Source organism: Archocentrus centrarchus, chromosome 1 (assembly GCF_007364275.1).
Source record: "Archocentrus centrarchus isolate MPI-CPG fArcCen1 chromosome 1, fArcCen1, whole genome shotgun sequence".
In the NCBI taxonomy this organism is placed as follows: Eukaryota; Metazoa; Chordata; class Actinopteri; order Cichliformes; family Cichlidae; genus Archocentrus; species Archocentrus centrarchus.
This window is the reverse complement of record NC_044346.1, coordinates 28,532,119-28,551,620: the sequence shown is the minus strand read 5'-3', so window position 1 is coordinate 28,551,620 and position 19,502 is coordinate 28,532,119. Positions and strand designations below refer to the sequence as shown.

Below are 19,502 nucleotides of genomic sequence, written 5' to 3'. Positions count from 1 at the left end.
AAGAAGTCATTAGTTTGTGTATTCCCAGACTCAACATTAATTTAGTTATTATCTGATGAGCACATTTTAGACTGTATCATTCAGATATCTGTAGGCTTTCTTGATAATATTTTGTAATATCTTGACTGGACCATAACCTAGTTAAACAATTCTGTTTCCTATGAGACTGGGTGACTCTTAAAAGAATACTTGTCTCTTTAACCTTTGCACTGAGCTGCAAAAAAGTGTGTGACAATCTGTTCCCTAGCTCTGTAAAAGCTCTAGCACAAAACTACTCATAGCTCACAGCAATGCAGGTTGAATGAAGACATTTGAGACAACTGCAGAAAAAAACAATAACACAGAAAGTTAAACAGGCAAAGTGTCCTTCATATGCTTTAATCTATTTTGGGCAGGACAGTGATTAGTGCTATTAGCTCATAGAGCCCTTCTGTGTGCGTGCGCGTCCCATGCATGTGCAGGTTTTCTCCAGGAGCTTCCGTGTCACGAAACATGAATGGGTTAATGCGTTCTGCCTTGACCCAGGACACTCTTGCGAAAGAGACTCCTTAATCTCAACAGTTTTACCTCCTGGTTGAATAAAGGATGAAAGGAAAAAAACAAAAAAAAAAACAGCCATTTAAAGATTTGGGGGCAGAAATGCTGAAAATGACAATTACTAGTTAATAGAATATTAAATCATAAATAATTTATCATTTTAATGGCATATTATTGAAGGCAGGTTTGTTTTTTCCCTAACCACCACTCCGGTTGCACATTCTGTTACACAATACAAGTTTTTCACATTAGCACAACTGAGCACTCTTCTGTTGCTTAAAGAAGTTATACATTTGGCACGTCCAGTGTCTGCAGCATTGACTTCTGTTGGCTTGATTATAGTCTCAAATAATTTCCACCCCCAAAATAATTGTTTTTCTGTGGTATTTGTAGTATTGATTTGCACGCTCAAGCATCTCTGTCAGTTACTCACAGAGATGCTTGCTGCAGATACAGGAATTGGGTTTGGGATATTCATAGCATGGTGGCATGGTGGCTAGCACTGTTGCCTCGCAGCTAGAAGGTCTGGGTTTGAATCTACCCTGGCCCAGGTCTTTCTGTGTGTAGTTTGCGTGGGTTTTCTCCAGGTACTCTGGTTTCCTCCCACAGTCCAAAGACATGGAGTTAGGTTAACTGGCAATTCTAAATTGCATATAAGTGTACCCTGCCTCTTGCCCTATGACAGCTGGGATAGGCTCCCAAGAACAACTTACACTATTGTCCTCAGCTGTCCATTTAATCTCGGTTACATCTTACTGTTCTTTGCAGCAGCCCATGCATGCTTTTGTAAGAGGCTTGTGTCTCTGTAAAGTAGACCACATCCTGATGGATGACACTGCTAATCTCATCTGTGTTATGAGGAAGCTTGAGTGCTAAAGTGACCTCCCTATTTAAGTGATTTAAAATATCATGTCAATGTCACATTTTATTATGAATCTAGCAGTGAAAATGTGGCTGAATCTGCAAAGTATTTCGGGCCATTTTTAAACATAAATGGCAAATACACTACAATTTAATTAGGTTAACAAGACTGTCAGGTACACTACATATATTTCTGAAAATTAACTAAAAAAGTTTACCAACTTTGAATTTTTTTTCATTTATTTGATGTTATAACATTTTATACAGAGATAAATTATATATGTTTTTACAGTATCATACATGTTTCAAGTAGAACATATCATTTATATATGATTCCATACAGACAAGAGAAATACAAAATCATTTCATAATGTTTCATAGTATTGAAAATGGTCAAGATGAATTCTTCTAAATGCACCCATTCATACATACATTCCTCACATTCTTATGATCCATCAAAGCAAGAAAAATGTAGTAGTGATACTGCATAGACTGGCTAAATCTGACCTGGAGTCTGAGAAAATTGTGCTGAGTTTTATAAGCTGCTGTATGTGCTGACTTTGACTACACACAGCAGCTTATAATCACATTAGTCTCAATTTACAATTACAAAAAAATATACATATAAATACACAATAAACACAAATTTTAATGTTGGGAATAGTTGAAGTTGATTTTATGGAAATAAATTTTACACTTATTGGAAAAAATAAATAAATTTATTGATAAAGTAAAATGAAACAAAGAGCATCAGAAATACTTGAGTATTTGTATATATGTGTGCCTGAGTAAAACTGAACTTTTTCATGATTGGATCTTCCTTCCAATATTAACATACAGAATATAAAAATCTAATTATTATTTTAACAGGTTGCCAACTGTTGCTTTTAGTGATCTGCTACAGTATATTGTTTCAGCTTTTTTTGTTTAATTCCTAACTTCTGTACTTCTAGAAATAAACAGCAAAGGGATGTTGTTAATATTTCCACAGTGCATTTCACTAGCAAATGACAAATTACCCCAAATGACAAACATTTATTGCTAATGAAGCAACAGGCTTCTGGGCCTGGCAGATCCCCCAGATACCTTTGATAGTGACTGACAACCAGAGAAAAATGGTAGTAGATGGTGGAGCACGGAAATTGGAACAAATAGATTTGTGGTGCAAATAGGCATTTATAGATGTATGATTGGATGGGGAGTGTTTGGGTGTGATCCAGCTTCTGAAATTTAGATAAATTATCTCAATAATTTAGCATTTCTTCAGGAATGGTAAATTATTGCTTAGATTAAGCTCTGCTTCATATATTTTACAGAGGAAGCAGGCAGCATGAGAAAAAAAAATCAATGTGGACATTGATATGTTTCTCTACTTAAAGAGGGAAAGTTCTAAAATACTTTTCTGAGCATTTTGAGTCTTTGGGGGTGAGTTATCAGATGCTTTAAGCCATTTGAGGTGTCTGATATGTTGTACATGAGGGCAGGTGGTTTGGTAGCAATAGGTGGTGGATGATGCTCAAGGTGAACACTACCAATACTAAGCTGCAGTTTCAACAAGGCCCCATGTCTCTTTATCTGTCTCAGCAGTTGGATTTTGCTCATAAAACAACAATGCTAGACTGAAACCTCATGAAATAAAAATTTCACATCAGAGAGAAAATGAGAAGTTAAAGCTTTTCTTAAGTTAAACACTTCTTTATTGTACTTTCCTTTAATTATTTAATATTACACCGTCCTTAAAACATTTCCATTCAGTGCATAAGAATTTTTTTTTTTTTCAGTTTTCTAACATTTACATAACATTTGAATGGAAACATATTGTACTGTATTGTCAGTTTACTACTACTAGGGATGTAAAATTCATGCTTTTCACTCAGTGTTATGTCACTAACTGAACAATGGCTTACAACCTGTAAGTCTAACAGAAATAACACAGAGTCTGTGTTATCGTTTACAGTACGCAAGTTGTTGTTACACCAAAAATAATACAGATGGAAATCAGTGATATTGTTGATATTGAACACTCCTTTTCAGTAACATGTAATTTGAAAAAATAGATTTAAAGTTTAACAAGTAAAATAAAGCAGACGCTGTTAATCTTTAGTCCACAATTTGTTGTCCAAACTGCATCTTTGGGATACAGAAACAACCCTTCGCTAAAGTGATCCGTATAAAGGCAGCCAGAACAGATGAAGTCTTGTTCACAAGCTCATTATAGATAGTTTGGATGTACGTATGTAGGCAGTACTGACAAACCAGTTTTATCCATGTACAGTAACTATTTCGCATTTGATATATCCTATTATATCAGTGGATGGGTGACAATTCTGCCAAATATGACCCCAAATGTCAAAATATATTTAAAAAAAACACTGAACATTTCTCTGATGTAGCAAAGTACGTGGAGTAATGGATGCTGAACGTCTGCTTGTATGCGTAATTTTCTTATGATCTTCAGTTGACATTTCCATCTGGCATTGCTTTCACACACCATAGCTTGCTTTCAGCATGTTTCAACCAACAGTGGAAACTGCTGGCAGTCACATGGTAGAAATAGAATTCTTCTTATTGAATGGCATGAAGTCCATAAAAGAAGCACAGGCCTGTATGCCATGGTTAAATGGCTGTAATGCACCAGCCTGAATCTGCAAGGTTGATTTGTGTCATGGCTTCTGCCTAACTGTCAATGTGTGTGTGTGTGTGTGTGTGTGTGTGTGTGTGTGTGTGTGTGTGTGTGTGTGTGTGTGTGTGTGTGTGTGTGTGTGTGTGTGTGCGTGTGTGTGTACAGTAGCTATGCAGTCCTCTACTGTGTCCATATTAAGAGACAGTTTGTATCTGCTTGTTTTATGTAATGGTCAACATGAGCACAATTATGCTTAATTTCTGCTTTTTGACAGGGAATTGGAGTCCCTCCCTCAGACTGTTACAGGGCAGACGATAACTTTGTCCTCCAGCATGACACTAACGACCAGGAAAACAAAGTAGAGCAGGAACATAAGAAAACCCAGAACTTTGCTCATTTTCCACTTGCAAGCCGCAATGGACATGGTGACGAAGAGGAGCATGAGGAAGAGAAGGACGATGGCGCAGAACAGGCCGTTGCTGCTCACCTCTACTGGCTTGAAGTCATTGATAATGTTGAACATGAGCCAGGGGAATGGTAGACTGGAGCAAGGATAGAGGCATAGAAAGAACAACAGAGAAGAGTTGGGATTTCTCAGCACACATTGTCATTTAGAAATGGATGGCTGTGTGTTTTTGTTAACTGGTAGACTCACCCCACTGTGATATCAAAGATGTTGGAGCCCACTGAGCTTGACACAGCCATGTCTCCGAGGCCTTTTCGTGCTACAATCACACTGGTTATCAAGTCAGGAATTGAAGTGCCGGCTGCTAATATTGTCAAACCCATGATTTCTTCTGTGATCCAGAAAGTCTCTCCAACCTGAAATGAAAAATAAGTTAGAATCAGATATTCAGTTTTTTTCAGCCATGCATAACATGAATCTGTTAATGTGATGGCATTCTGTCAAACAAGCAGAGGTTAGCTTTATGTTAAAAATTTCTGTCATTCAGACATGGCAGTGAAAAATAGGGCCACCGCATGTGCACAGTAATTGTTCTATCCAAAAGCTAGCTTTGTACAGTTGCATGCATTCAGGCTTGTGTAGCGTTGAAAATGATGCCTAAAAATTCCTCTGCCCAGTCAAATAACACAGCTATCAAGAAAAGAAAGCAGGGTGCTCACATAGGCATTAAGCTGACACAGAAAGGAGTGCTTGGCTAAAAGGGTGATATATTGTCTTATTGCTTGTTACTAATTAGTTTATTTTTTTATCTGTTTTTTTTTTTTCCATCTAGACTGTCCATTAGCTTTAGTTATCCAGTTCAGGGTTGCAGTGGGGCTGGAATCTATCCCAGCTGCCATAGGGCAAGAGGTGGGGTACAACCTGGACAGGCTATCTGTTGCTGGGCTAATACAAAGAGACAGAGATCATGCACGCTCACACTAACACCTATGGCTGATACACAATCACCAAATAGCCTAACAAACATGTTAATGGACTGTGGGAAGAACCTGGAGAGAACCTGTGTAATATTATAATTGTAATTTTTATGTTAATCAAAATGTAAATGAATCCTATCCTAATAAGCTATTCTAATCATTTCAGTAAAACAAACTAAAGACAACAATGATATTGTATGTATTTTAGCCTACAAAAGAGTCAGTGCTCACATGCTGTTTTCAAAAATAACATGAGACTTTCAATATTTCTAAAAGTTCAGCTCCAAAATGTACACCATAGGCTGTTTACACACTGTCACTTTATAATAATAATAATTATGTCATATCCCACTTTCCCCACTACTTTTTCACATGGTGCTCTTGACCTGTGGAAGGTAAATTAACAGGTGCACTTTGTCAGTGACCTTGTACTTCTCTCCTGTTGCTGCACTTGTGTTGTTAAAATAGAGCGTTACGGGTTGATCTGGCTGTGGCTCAAGACAGATTAGCCGGGATTAACTCCTACAGTCACACATTTAACACCCTGACAGCTGCACTCTGCTTCTTCTTAGGCTGAGAAAGGCCTCAGATATAGCACAGAACAGAACAGACTACAGAGTCATTGTATGTGACCAACAATCAGACTCTGAGGTATAAATTTGGGCATCTTTGTGAGTGCATTGTCTGTGAAGTACCTGATGAGCCCACCACACCATCAGGTAGGAGAAGAAAGCAATCCAACAGATGGAGCCAAGGAAAGTGATGGGAAAGAACCGTTCTGAGGTCTGAAAAAATAAAAATAAAATGAAATTAATATCTTCTTAGTCTAAGTCTTCTTTTGTTCAAAACAATAGTATGAACTGTCACTTTAACTATCACTTTAAAATATATATATATATATATATATATATATATATATATATATATATATATATATATATATATATATATATATATATATATATATATATATATATATATATATATATTTTTTTTTTTTTTTTTTTTTTTTTAAAGACTTAGATACCTCTCTCCTGACATCAGGCAGCGTGAGCCAGAGAGGAAGGATGATGGGCAGGATAACGAGGTATGTGATCTGTTTCCTGGGGGTCTCAGGCCACGCCAGGCTCAGAGGTTGGTCTTCATCTTCTTCTTCCTCACCACCCTGAGGAGGAGTTCATGACCTTACATTGCAATACTGTGCCTTTACATAAATGTATTTTTATATGGGCAAACACAAGTCAGTTAAACTTCCTGATTGTTAATATCAGAAGGAAGTGAAATATTTTGCTTGTGATCAGAAGTGATGCTGATAAAGGCCATACCTCTTGTCCTCCTGCAGCTCCATTCATTGGTGGCGTAACCTCCACTGCAACATTTGTACTGTTTGGGATTTTCTTATTAGCTTGGAGGTAGAAAGTAAATAAACAAGTAAGAAAATGTAATTTATATAACACATTTAAAATCACAGTGCTTCACAATAAAAGAAAGAAAAAGAAAAAAGAAAGAAAGAGGAACAATACTGGCAATAATTTATAAAAAGCAATATTTTAATGGTAATCATTTAAAATAACAAATTAGAAGTTGTAGTCTAATGAAAATAATAAGGATAAAAATAAGCTTTACGTTCCTCTGTTGAGAACAAAAAATATAATCTTGTTTTTTTACTTAATTGTAAAGCGGTTTGTGCATCTTAAACACTTCTGAGATGACAACAATTCAACTGACAAATCAACCAACTTAAAAATATAATGAAAATTTAATGCATGTGAAACAAATCACAGATTAATCCACAACCAGACAAAAACCAGCCCAGCTCATTAATGTGTTCATGCAATCATAGTCTACAAAAAAGTAAAACCATCATTTTCACTGTTTTGGTAACATGGATGCTCCACAATGTGGATGCTGACATTCAGGGAAAAAGTGAAATTTTTAGTTTTCTTGTGAAATGAAAGGGATACTTTCAGTTTTGTTTCATGGTTTGATTGCCTGATAGTTATTTTTTCTTCTGTGGTCTGCCACCATTTGTTTTTGATTAACACATTGATAAATTTGTGTGTTGCTTTACTCATTCATCTGTTAAACTGGCAAATGATTACACAGTTGATTTGTCACTTGATTTATCAATTCATCATGCATGGAACAAAAGCATAGTGGAGTTTCAGCGTTCACTGTTACTCACCTATTCCATTGGCAGTGGGCCCATCTTCTCTGCACTTCTTCTTGGCCATTTTATGAAGGATTGAAGCCTTCTCTTTGAAACGTCCTAAAACAGAAGAAACTGTCCTTTCAGTCTGTCCAGCATGTGGCAGGAGCACATAGAAATGGTGCAGCTACAGCAAGAATGAGAGGAGCGACTCGGACACTGTCCTTGGACGGTGGTCAAATAAAACAAACTCTGTTATGTGTCATTTTCTGTGTTTATTTCAAACATTTCTAATTTTGGTGGGTTTTTATCGTTTGTGAGAGCGCGTATATGATTTGTATATGTTTCCGCTCACTCATACCTTCATTACTGAGGGGATCCAGCGTGTGTATCATGAGCTGGAAGATGCTGTTTCTCATCAGTGAGTTGTGTAGAGAAGCACAGCTGCCTTCCCTCTGCAGCCTGGGTTTAGCCTGTAAAAAATTAAAGCACAAACACCAAATGTTTACATGGATTGAAATATAAATGTGTACTTTACTCATCATTCATCTTTGTTCATGTCAGCTGACAACAATGGCTTAAGAAAACAAAAAACTAATAAGATATTAAACTGTTATTTGGGTTTGAAACATAAAGCATAGTACATATACAGTATACTATGTCATACAGAAACACACTCATAAACTCACCATAAGCTTGTTCTCATCATCACTTGGTGCATTTACCTTTAGGAAAGAACACAGAGACAGAATATATAATAAACAAAATATATGAGGGGTTTTCTGTTTGTTTTTTTGCAACTTGGTACATTAACTTCTTATATTTGTGGTACTGGATTGGATTGCATTACTATTGCTGTAGGATAAGGAAGCAATAAGTAAATTAACGAATCAATGAATGTGATAACAATTGATAAAAAGCAATAAAGCAACTGTCCTGTTTTTAAAAATCAAATAAAGAATTTAAAAATATATTAAAATAAATATTGAAATGGAAATGGTGAAGGAATGGACAAACAGGACCTCGGCACTATGCAAGACACTCTTCATTTTGCATTTAAATCAAGTACATGGAATTTCTCTATGACAGCATGAAGTGGCAAGGACAGCAAGAATCAAGCTATGATGCTCAAATGAAAAGAATCAAAATTTATCATGGCCTTCTTTTTTTAGTAAGTCAGCTAATAAAGCTTATGTGTAATTTCAACAAAAAAGATCTGTAATCTCTCATGTCTGCTTTCACGGGTGTTCGGCTGTTAGTGTCTTCTTCACATCATTTCCACTTTCTGATGCTGTCAAACTCAAAACTGACATCATTGCTCTAGTCCAATCATCTTTCTACCTGCCTTCTTCAAGCCAATCAGCCTCTACTCTGCACACTTTAAATCGTTCTGGATACTTTAAATCTTTCTCTCTTGCAGACTCATTCGTGCAGCCCATCTGCCCCCCTATCTCCACCTCATCCAAGTCATTCAGTCCTCCATCCTAACTTCCATCTTTATCTTCACCATAACCAGTGTTTACACTCTGGGGGTCCTGCTTTAATACCTGTCACCGCTGGGATGCCATGATGGGCCATTGGAGTCTAATTGCCAAATAGCTTAATTGAATTTTATATATCAATAAATCATATCCAGTTCCTCCTAATTATCTCTCCTTATTGAACTTTAGGTGTATGCCTTCAGTGTAGATGACACCACTCTGTTCATGTCCAGCATGCGTGTAAAATGTCACTTTCCCCTCCTTCTTTAAGCCTCCTCATAGTGAAAGTGAACCAGTGCCAGAAGTTTCAGGCACCTTTCCGACATGAAGGCTACACACACAGGAGGATCTTACACTAATCTTAATCCCAGCCATTTCTTAAGATGACATATGCACCACAATAGAGTCACTACATAGACAAAACATATACAGATATACACATACAGTCAGACTGCATTGGTGTGATAGAAAAATTTAATAAGATCGGTGTCAGATGGAAGCATTAAACTTTTTTGGATAATGGCATGTAATGTAAATGTACTCTTGTAGGTACAGACCAAGACACCATATATAGTTTCAATCTTAGGGGATGTTTTAATTGAAATATTTTTTACCTATGGTAAAAAATAAATAAATAAATAAATAAATAAATAAATAAATATATATATATATATATATATATATATATATATATATATATATATATATATATATATAAAAGAGCATTTAAAAAGCTCCCTCAGTCCTAACTCACAGTGCATCACTGAGCTTCTCGCATGATGTAAAATAACAAAACAAAAACACAAAAAGCCAATAAAAAATTCTGATGCAGAAAAGGTGGCAAGAATAGAACAAAAAAATAAATAAAAACATATACACAGGCTAAAGGCATGAACCATGAATTAATTATAAGTAGCTTAACTACAGATTGCATGATAATACACTGCCTATCTATTTTTTAAAAATTAATTCACAAGTTGCATTCTTAAAAAAGTTGCAGATTTTTATTTTTATTTATTTTTGCACTTTTGAAATTCATTGGGATATTATGGAATTGGGTTCAATTCCCAAGCCAAGTGCTGTTTAACAAAATGTAAATTCTCAGTGACAAGTGCTCAATAGCTGCCCATATGTCACCCAACTAATTATCTCAGACAGGTTTGTGTAAACATGACAATGCTGTAATTCACTCACTTCTTTGTGCCAGAGAGAAAAATCTCATTATAGGTAAAATAACCTCCAGAGATCAATGGGAGCATACGGTTCCTGTCCAGAGTGCTGTATGCATTGAATTTCCATTAACAAAGCAACAGCCAAAAAAATGAAGGATGCAGTCAAATACATTAACTGAATTCAAGGTGTTCTCATGAGATTTCTGGTCATTTTAGTCATCTGCGTTCACCTTGTGGGCTTTTCTGTCATTTGTTATCATGACAATGTGGTCCAGGAGACACCCAGTGTAGTAGTAGTGATTACCATAGTGGTTACTTGGGAAAGTTTTCATGTGTCTGTCTGTATGCAAGTTTTGTCAATATAATAGTGTTGCCATTGTGCAAGATGCAGTTACAGTACTACACAGTAGCTTAAATGATGTAATGGACATCCAAATAAAGGCCAGTTTCAAAGACTGGTTGTGGTCCAAGACCTCATGCATGTCACTGCTGGTGTGAGCCCATTGCAAAATGGTTTCCAGTTATTCAAAGTAAGTAGTTTTAAAAACACAGAGTTAACATGTTAAACTTAACTACAGAAGGTTTGCAAACTCAAAAAGTTTCATCACAAAGATAGCGTAACTATCTTTTTAAAAAAAAAAGAAATTATACACATTCTAATTCATCTTACATCTGCGAATGTAAGAAAGATGTCTGAGAAAGATACCACTTTCTGAGATACTACTTAACAAAAACACCACACAGCACGTTTTCATGATGGAGTCATCAGAGATTGAGCAGATAATCTCTTTAACTTTAAGACACCTGCTGCTGCTGCTATGGCAGCTAAACCAAACAAAACTAAATCCAGTTTTGTTTTCTAAAAGCTTCGCTTCCAAGTTTGTCTTACAGTTGTGTCTAGTCTCAGTATTAATGAGCATCAGTTAAACCATCACAGGTATGTATCCTATCAGCCAGCTCCTTTTCGTTCCTTTCGTGTAGCTGTGAGTTTACACATGTGACGTCTCTGTTTACATTTTTCAAACTCAGCTAAATGATATAATTTCAGAAATTTATGACCAATCTTCTAAAACAATTTGATGATTGAGGACGGAACATGAATATTTCATGACATTCTTCATCCTACCATTTTTCATGATAATAATAAAAAAATTAACTACTACTACCACTAATAATAATTATTATTATAATAATTATTATTATTTTATATTATCACTATATTGTTTTTGTTATTGTTGCTTGAAAAACATGGTAAAATTAAAAATGACAACAAAAGATAAGAAAGCTGTGGACACTTGTATTAACTGGCCTCGTGATTTCCGAGCAGTGTGAGCAGAAGCCAGCTCAGCATTAGGATACGTTGGCTAATGCTCACATGGCTTGATGACAAAAGATACTTTCAGCCTGCTGTAGAGTCTGCTGAGCCTGAAACTGTTTTTTTTGCTAATTCATCTTTGAAATGACATTGTTCATTTCAAATGTTTATTTTCTTATTGTAGTTATTAATTACATCCTGCAATCTGAGAACGTTCTCTGATTTAGGAAGTTTGTTTTTTGCATTTTATTACCTAAACAGATATTTCAACAAACTCACAATAATGTGTCACAATAATAATGAAATGTCCCTTTTGTGTCAAAGATGCATACTTGATAATATTGTAAATAACTAATTAATTATGTAATTGCTCTTTTTGTATACTTCTGCACAGTTATGGCTTCAGTCTCTCTCCTCACCTTGCATTTCAAGATAAATTAATTTGCAAAAAAGGCAAAGGCAATAAATATTTAGAGATTAATTTTACTGTTAACCTTATTTTTGTTTTCAAACAGACCTACCCTAATTTTAAGTATGTGTTGGTGCTGTCGTTAACTATGACCTCTTCTTAGGTCCTCGGTCAGCCAATTAATTACATGTAAACCTACCCTGCACAACATACCTATCCACCAAGCACAATTTTTTTATTTTTCATTTAATTGCTACAGGTTAGAATATCAGATTCAAAATTATATAACTAGCCTAATGTCAAATGTAAAAAGACAATGAGATTTTCAGTAGTGACTTTTCCTGTGACTACATAACAGAATGCTAAATAAAATTTGGTAAATTACAATAATTACTCTTTTGGTAGATATAATAGTACAACTGCAAACTGGACAAACAAGAAATCTTAGATAGATGTAAGAGAGCACAAAGGGAGGTGTGTATCTATAAAGATTTTGATGCTGGGTTGCTCATATATAAAACAGATGTGAATAACATATTAATATTCAAATATTCTTTTTTTTCTTCTGCTTCTTTTTTTTTAAATATATAATTAGGCTTGTGATATGTAGTGTTAAACAGTTCCTCTGTGCCATGTGAGAAAATGCCAGATAAGCACAGGTCATTTTCTGCATTAACAGCTGTAACTTGAGCACATGCATATAGTCTCTCTCTCTCTCTCTCTCTCTCTCTCTCTACCTGAGTATCTGAGCTGTGGGACTTAGCCAGGATTAATCAGCTGAGATCACCACTTTTAGACTGGTCATTTTCAAACCCATGTGTGAAGTCCTGCAGAAACCCTCATAGGTCACAGTACTGTTAAGCAACTTTCTTCTGCTCTCATTTGTGAGCTAATACTCTCTGATTCAAAAAGCAATAAATAAATAAAATACAAATATTTACAGGTTCACACTGGCTTATTCTAACTATAATTTCAGGTTAGGTGTGCCTGGTTCCGCAGAACACATCAGCTGCAATTTCTTGCATTACTAAATATAATTAAATCTGCATTCATCATAAAAAAAAAAACTCACTTATGAGCAAGAGCCAAAATATTATTAATATATGACAACACATTACACATTACCACCTTCTTTTTCATGTACTAATGCAAAGATCATTTGGTTTTAATCTTACTACCACACCATTGCCCTGTGGTGTAGGACAGACATTTCAACCCTCAAGAATAATTTGAACATTTCTTCAGTGTTCTGCAGACACTGGGTGAAAGTGTGCTGGTCTGTATGTTTGCTGTCGTCACTGCAGGTAAGCAGTTGAAAAGTGGATTAGAGAGGATTAGCATCTTTGGTCCCATCAGTAAGCAAACCAGCACATCTTCTCATTGTCTTCTGCTACCTAAAGGAAATGTATGCACTGTGCAAACCAACTTGAAACAGTCACAAGTATGCACAAAATACAAACCGCACAATGCTATGAGCATAGCTGCAGGCTGAGAAGGGAGCATTTTTTTCTCTCAGAGATCTGCTGATTCCTGCTCCCCCAGGAACCATCTGACTATTATTAGTGGCTTTAATAGGATTGGAGAGCATTAACCCAAGGGATTATTTATCAGCTACCAACACATGGGACCAAGACAGCTTGACATCAAGTGCTGGACGGCAAAAAGAGAAAAGCTGTTCTTGGGCTCAACTGAGGCAGCTCGAGAAAGAACTGATTCTCAGAAGGGCACCAATGTCAAACAGAGCTTCTTAAATAACAGTGATACTAAGAAAAGTTTATTAGCACAGATATGTATGTGATCAAAGGTTTGAGTAAGTACACGAGAACTAAAATTCTAGAACTGTACACTGGAAAATGAATTCTTAATGGAAGATGGTGAAAAGCCTGAATATAACACATTTGATATGCCTTTTGTCATTAATGGTAAAACTGCTGGAATAAAATTAAGTTTTACTACTTGGAGACCTTTTTATAGCTTAGACCTACAAAAGCATTTTCAGGGGAGGAGCTTTAAAGCAAATGTCACCCTATTAAAGGCCAAGGGCTAATTTGTAATCTAAAATTTCAATAGTCCTACATCAGCAGCTGTACAGCAATGGAATTTATGGCCATGATGAACTCATAATGAGATAATGAATGCCAGCAGGCCAGATTATAAATATGTGATTGTAGCATCACAGCACCCAAATAATAATAGAAAAGATGGTGGGACAAATGTAAAAAATTAAATAGCTGTTTCTGATAATGCGCTTCTTTATTTTCTTCTTTATTTTTATTTTAAATGAGCCCTCCAACATATTCTCAAAATGACACCAGTCATCTTCTCCCAGCTAACATGAAGTGATTAGTTAGGTGATTGTGGCTGATATTGTTGGATTTCTCTCCTCAAAACTCAGCATATAACCAGTACTATTACCACATGCAGAAAGGCTTGGGGACATCTCCGTGTGATCAGTTTTAGGATAAATAAACACAGGTGTTGATGGTGATATTATGAAACCAGCAGCAAACAACACTCTATCAGAATTAACAGGCCCTGACCACTTTTTTTTTTTTTTTTTTTCCCCAGTGTCAGAACACAGATGAGGGGAGCTAAATGCGGGAAGGGGCTTATGAGGAAAGAGAAATGCTACAAGGACTTTTGGGCTAATAATACTTTTCCGTCTTACGTCATCACTTCAGTTTTTGATGTTTTCTTCCTCTTCTCAGAAATCAAGACAATGTGGAATACACATTGGAATTAACAATGAAAAGGTGAAATAAATGATCAAATCATCACAAAAGATCTAATTGTGGCACTTCTTAACATAACACTTGACAATGAAATTCAGCTTATAACCTTAATAGGAACACAAATGCAGCGTCTTATTTTGTAGTCTCAAGCATCCCAGAGTAAGTGTATGCAGTAATGGATGTCTAGTCAATGGTAATCTGGTTTGGTGGTAATTTCTGCATGACATGACTTTCCCTGTTATTCATTTTGAATAAGTTTAAAAGTGAATGCATTACTAAATCTTAATATTATTGGACTTAAAATAAAAGGTTATGGTCAAGAAATTTTGGACCACCCACTGGGTTGATATAAGTCTTTGGCAAATGTTCAATAATACCTGTGATCAGTGTGGTCTTGAGAATACAGTAAAATCTCCAATAAATTTTTAAATCTGAATTAAGTTAAATGCATGCCTAACAGATTAATCTACTCTTTGACTTACTTAAGTATCCAAACAAAAAACATAATGGTTTTGTAATCCAGTTTAAATGGGGGCACTGACAAGCTTTCTTACATCACGCCTATTCTAAGAGCACTGCTGAACTCTGGTCTGAACTGTTACTAAAAGTAGCCTGATGAAGCCTGGTCTTAGTCAGCATGAAGAAGCTGCAGTCTGGTTATATATACAGCATCATATGAGGTGCACAGATGGTAGGTTAAGGTAAATTTTTATGTGCTTTGAGTAAAATTCAGGAGGTTTAAGATGGAGGAGAGAATGCAGCCTCTTCAGAACTCTTTCAACACTTCTTAAGTTCCCCAAACATGAACATGACTATTCTAAGGCTCAGTAGTGTTGTCCAGTTTTCCCTGTGATGTAATTCAGTTGGGGGGAAATAAATAAATAAACAATTTGAAGTTTATACTTTGTCCTACTCCTTCACAAACATGTAAATTGAGTGGCATAGTGTTGTTGGAAGCAACTAAGTGTCCGTTTTCTTTGTTTACCTATTTACAATAGACTTTTGTTGCTTATTTTTCTTGTTTTTCATTTAAATGTTTGATATAATGCAATCAGTTAATCAACCAATCAATTGCTTCATCTCAAATGAGGCATGTTGCCATCTGAGAAACCAACATCAGAATGTCATTAGCCAAACCAAAAGTCATGCATATAACTGAACCATGGGTGCACCATGGAAAAAACTAAGACTTGCAGGTTTTGTACAGTATCTAAGATGTGAGCATCAATCTCGTGACCCAAAGGGTTGATATGACTAAGCAGTAAGAAAAGTCTTAATGGTTGTTTGACCCAGTGGACTGAAGGGCGTGGATGGTAAGGTAAATGTAAGTGTCAATAGATAAATGTATAGGCCCTTCAATATACAGTTATAGTTAAATCAATGAAAAAGATGCACCTTCCAAGTATGACAGCTTGTGCTACTAGACCAAAAACATGTTTCCAGTGTTTAATACCCTTCATCAGAGCCAATAGGCCAAAATGTTAGATTGTTTCACATGGCAAGAGTAAATTTGTGGAATTCAGATTTTTCAATGTTTTCTTGAATTTAATGTCTTTTTTTTTTTCTTTTTTTAATCTCTGGGTATTCAACTTTGGAGCAATATTTAGTGTCTATGTCCAGCTGTCTCCTGGCAATGAGCATTGCCTAAATAAGGATGCTGGTGATTAGAAAAAGCTGGATAAGGAGTAGGGTAGATAAACCAAGCAATGATGGATGGATGGATGGGTGGATGGATGGATGGATGGATGGAGTTAGCTCACCTTTTGTGCATTCTCCAGCTCATCCACCTGGTTGCTGCCCAGCAGGCTCTTGATGACTAATTCAACTTTGGCATTGAACTTCATGAAAGTTACATAGCAGGTGTAGAACAGCAGCAGACCAAGGCTTTCCTCCAATACGATTTGATTATCCAAAAAGAAATAGATGAGCATGAGCAAGCCAATGATATAAAATGAGACATCTCTGAACAGAGGCCACCAGGTGAGGTGCAACACCTCTTTGGAGAACAGGGCACACATCCCAATTACAAATAGGATGTTGAAGACGGCTGATCCCACAATGGTACCAATACCCACATTGCTGTGGGAGACAAAGACTCCTATGACAGATGTGAAGAGTTCTGGGGCTGATCCACCTGCAGCCATGAAGGTGGCTCCTGCTACATCATCAGAGATCTCCAGCTTCTCCGTGATGACAGTGAGCGCAGGGACAAAGAACTCATCACAGACAATGGCTAAAGCTATGAACATGTACAACATGCCAAACATATGAAGCACTACATAGCCCTGGCGCCTGTCCTCCACACTGAAGTAGTCCGTTGGGTAGTCCCCATGATTCATTTCTAAACTGGATGACTTCATGGCCACCGCTGTGTCCTCTGGTGCCGCTGAGAGGTTGTGGTGCTGCAGAAGTGTTCTTTGGGGCACTGTTGCCTCTGCTGAGCCCTCAGCAGCTGAATCCACCTGAGTGGTCACTGTTTTGGCCAGCATCAAGGCACTCCATGAACAGGCTATGCAGACAGCCACCAGGCTGACGATAAAGCCCAAAATCCGTCCAGGCCGCAGCTTTCTCTTGACACCATGGTACAGGTGCCTGACACTCATTTTCTGAGGGCCCCGAAGAGGTGGTGAGCTGGAGTATGCTATCAGGTCTTGATTTCTTATAGGTAGCATGAAATCCATTGTTTCTGGCACAGGTTGACAGACTGGAAGTGTCTGGAATCCCCCCCAAAAGCTGGGTTGGTGGTGCTGTTGGCTGTAAGGGTGGGGGTTTGACAGGCCGTGGCGGTTCACCGATTGGTTTGCATGCTGTTGCCAGGTCTAAACACAATGGAAGCCCTTCAGTCTAATACCAGGATCTTTCCCATTTAATGGCTCCCCCATATTACTCACTGCAAGACAGAGAAAACAGAATTTATAATTCAAGTGTGCAACTGATTCTTAATGAATCTTAATTTAAGCTCATGTTAATTATTTTATAAGGCTAAATATAAGTAGTTGGTCAGGTTAATAGTTTTAGCTGTTTTAGCTTGTGAAATAAACATTTTTAAAAAGCACATTTTTATTGCAGCCGTATTTCATACATTCATAAATAATATAAACACATCCAACTTTCGAATGTAATATTTCATTTTGAGGGAACTGCAATCATGATGTTATTGTGTTGAATGACAGGATGTACTTAATTATAAATAATACTAAAAATTATAGATTGCAACAATTCTTTTGAAGTGATCCACATGAAGCTGCAGTGAAAGCTGTCCTTTAACTGAAGCTAGGACATTAGTTAAAGCTCATTAGGGAGCTATTTAATCCCAGAGAAGATATACTTAGATTAGCCTCAGGTCCTTAACACTAGTGCCAGTGCAAAGTCAAAAATTAGACACCAACTAAATGAATAAAATTACAAAAAAATAGATAAAAAAAGTCACTTTGCACATTAGAGTTATTCAACACTAAATCACCAACAGTAAAAATCATCACTGAAGTCCTAAATTTTGTAGTCTCATGGCATCTATTACAGTTTATGTAACATAAAATCTTGTCAAACCCCAATAATTTGCTATCAGATGAATACTTTATGAGTTAATCCAAATTCTTTACGGTTATGAGAGCAAAGACAAACTGTAGCAACACACCAAATATAGACGATTTTTTAGGATCTCATACCACTCTTGGATAGCTCCAGTTCAGCGGCGAGAAGAACAACAGCCAACAGCTTGTCAGATCCTGAATCTCTGAGTGAATATTCCTGTAAATTGACTTCTAAAACAAAATGGTCCCAGATGCTCAGTGAAGGTCCCAGCAGTAAATCATCAGTGAGATTTTCCTCTCTAAGCACAGAGAGGTTCAGGACAGCAGGTCCAGAAGGGGCTCCTCCCTCCCTTCAGTGTTCCTCCCCCTTTGACACTGCCTACTTCCTTTTATTTTCTCCTCCTTGCTTCTCTATCCCCAAGTCACTGTCCAAAAGTGAGGATCACTATCGCTATCCAGCTTCTCTCCTTCCTCTGGCCACCCTCCTACCTCCCTCTTCTTCAAGTGTCCTGCATAACTTCTTCCCATCTCTACACAGAAGGACCTGAAATGATGAGCTTACAGCCTGATGAAGCTGAAAGTATCAGATCATAGACCTGTGTGTAAAGTCCTTGAAAATTATCCTACTTACTCAATTATGCAATGCACTACAACATAGTTCAGCAACATAATATCTGTATGCATGGGAGGTTTCTAGCTTATAAACAGAACCCTAAATTGTTTTTAAAATAGAACATCATAGGATGTTTTTTAAATCAAACTTTAGATTTGCACATTTCCATTCCATTTTATTTATTTATAAATTTTCTTAGATGTTATTTGCCTTATTAATCTGCATAAAACTATTTTTACTGGTTTTGAGGTATAATGATGCAACATTTTGACAGCATAAAATAAGTGCCTGTGAATTCCATATACAGTATAGATGGATGATGCTTGCAAATTTCACTGAGTGTATGTGCACACAAGTGAACTTAAGGTTAGTTCAGCGTTAACACGTGAGAACTGTAAGCCAGAGCAGCTCCCTTAGGGTGAGTTCAAATGCTGCTGCTTTTTCTGTTACATAGCATGTCTATAGCATAGATGTATGGAGCATGGAATAGGCAACTGTATTGTTACAAAAGGAAGATTAGAAAACAAACCCCACAAGTTTAACATTACATATTAAATCTCACTCAGAAAAAAAATGTTTTCAAAACATATTATTCAGAAAAACACCTACAAATAAGAATAATTCTAATAATTCTATTTCAGTTCTATTACGGACCACAAACCATGCTGGGAGTAAATCCAGTGAGACCTTTCTC

General features: G+C 36.6%; 1 protein-coding gene across 1 annotated transcript; it reads right to left on the bottom strand.

Annotated features, from left to right (window-relative positions):
* Nucleotides 1-1,620: 1,620 nt before the first annotated feature.
* Nucleotides 1,621-18,526, bottom strand: LOC115779389 (sodium/potassium/calcium exchanger 2-like). Its single transcript, XM_030728028.1, has 10 exons — nt 18,331-18,526; nt 16,423-17,552; nt 8,243-8,278; nt 7,915-8,026; nt 7,590-7,673; nt 6,730-6,809; nt 6,432-6,569; nt 6,100-6,189; nt 4,677-4,843; nt 1,621-4,563 (listed from the first exon to the last, which is right to left on the bottom strand). Exons 2-10 carry the CDS (start codon nt 17,341-17,343, stop codon nt 4,314-4,316), a joined length of 1,878 nt encoding a protein of 625 aa, XP_030583888.1. The 5' UTR covers nt 17,344-17,552; nt 18,331-18,526; the 3' UTR covers nt 1,621-4,313.
* Nucleotides 18,527-19,502: the final 976 nt, after the last annotated feature.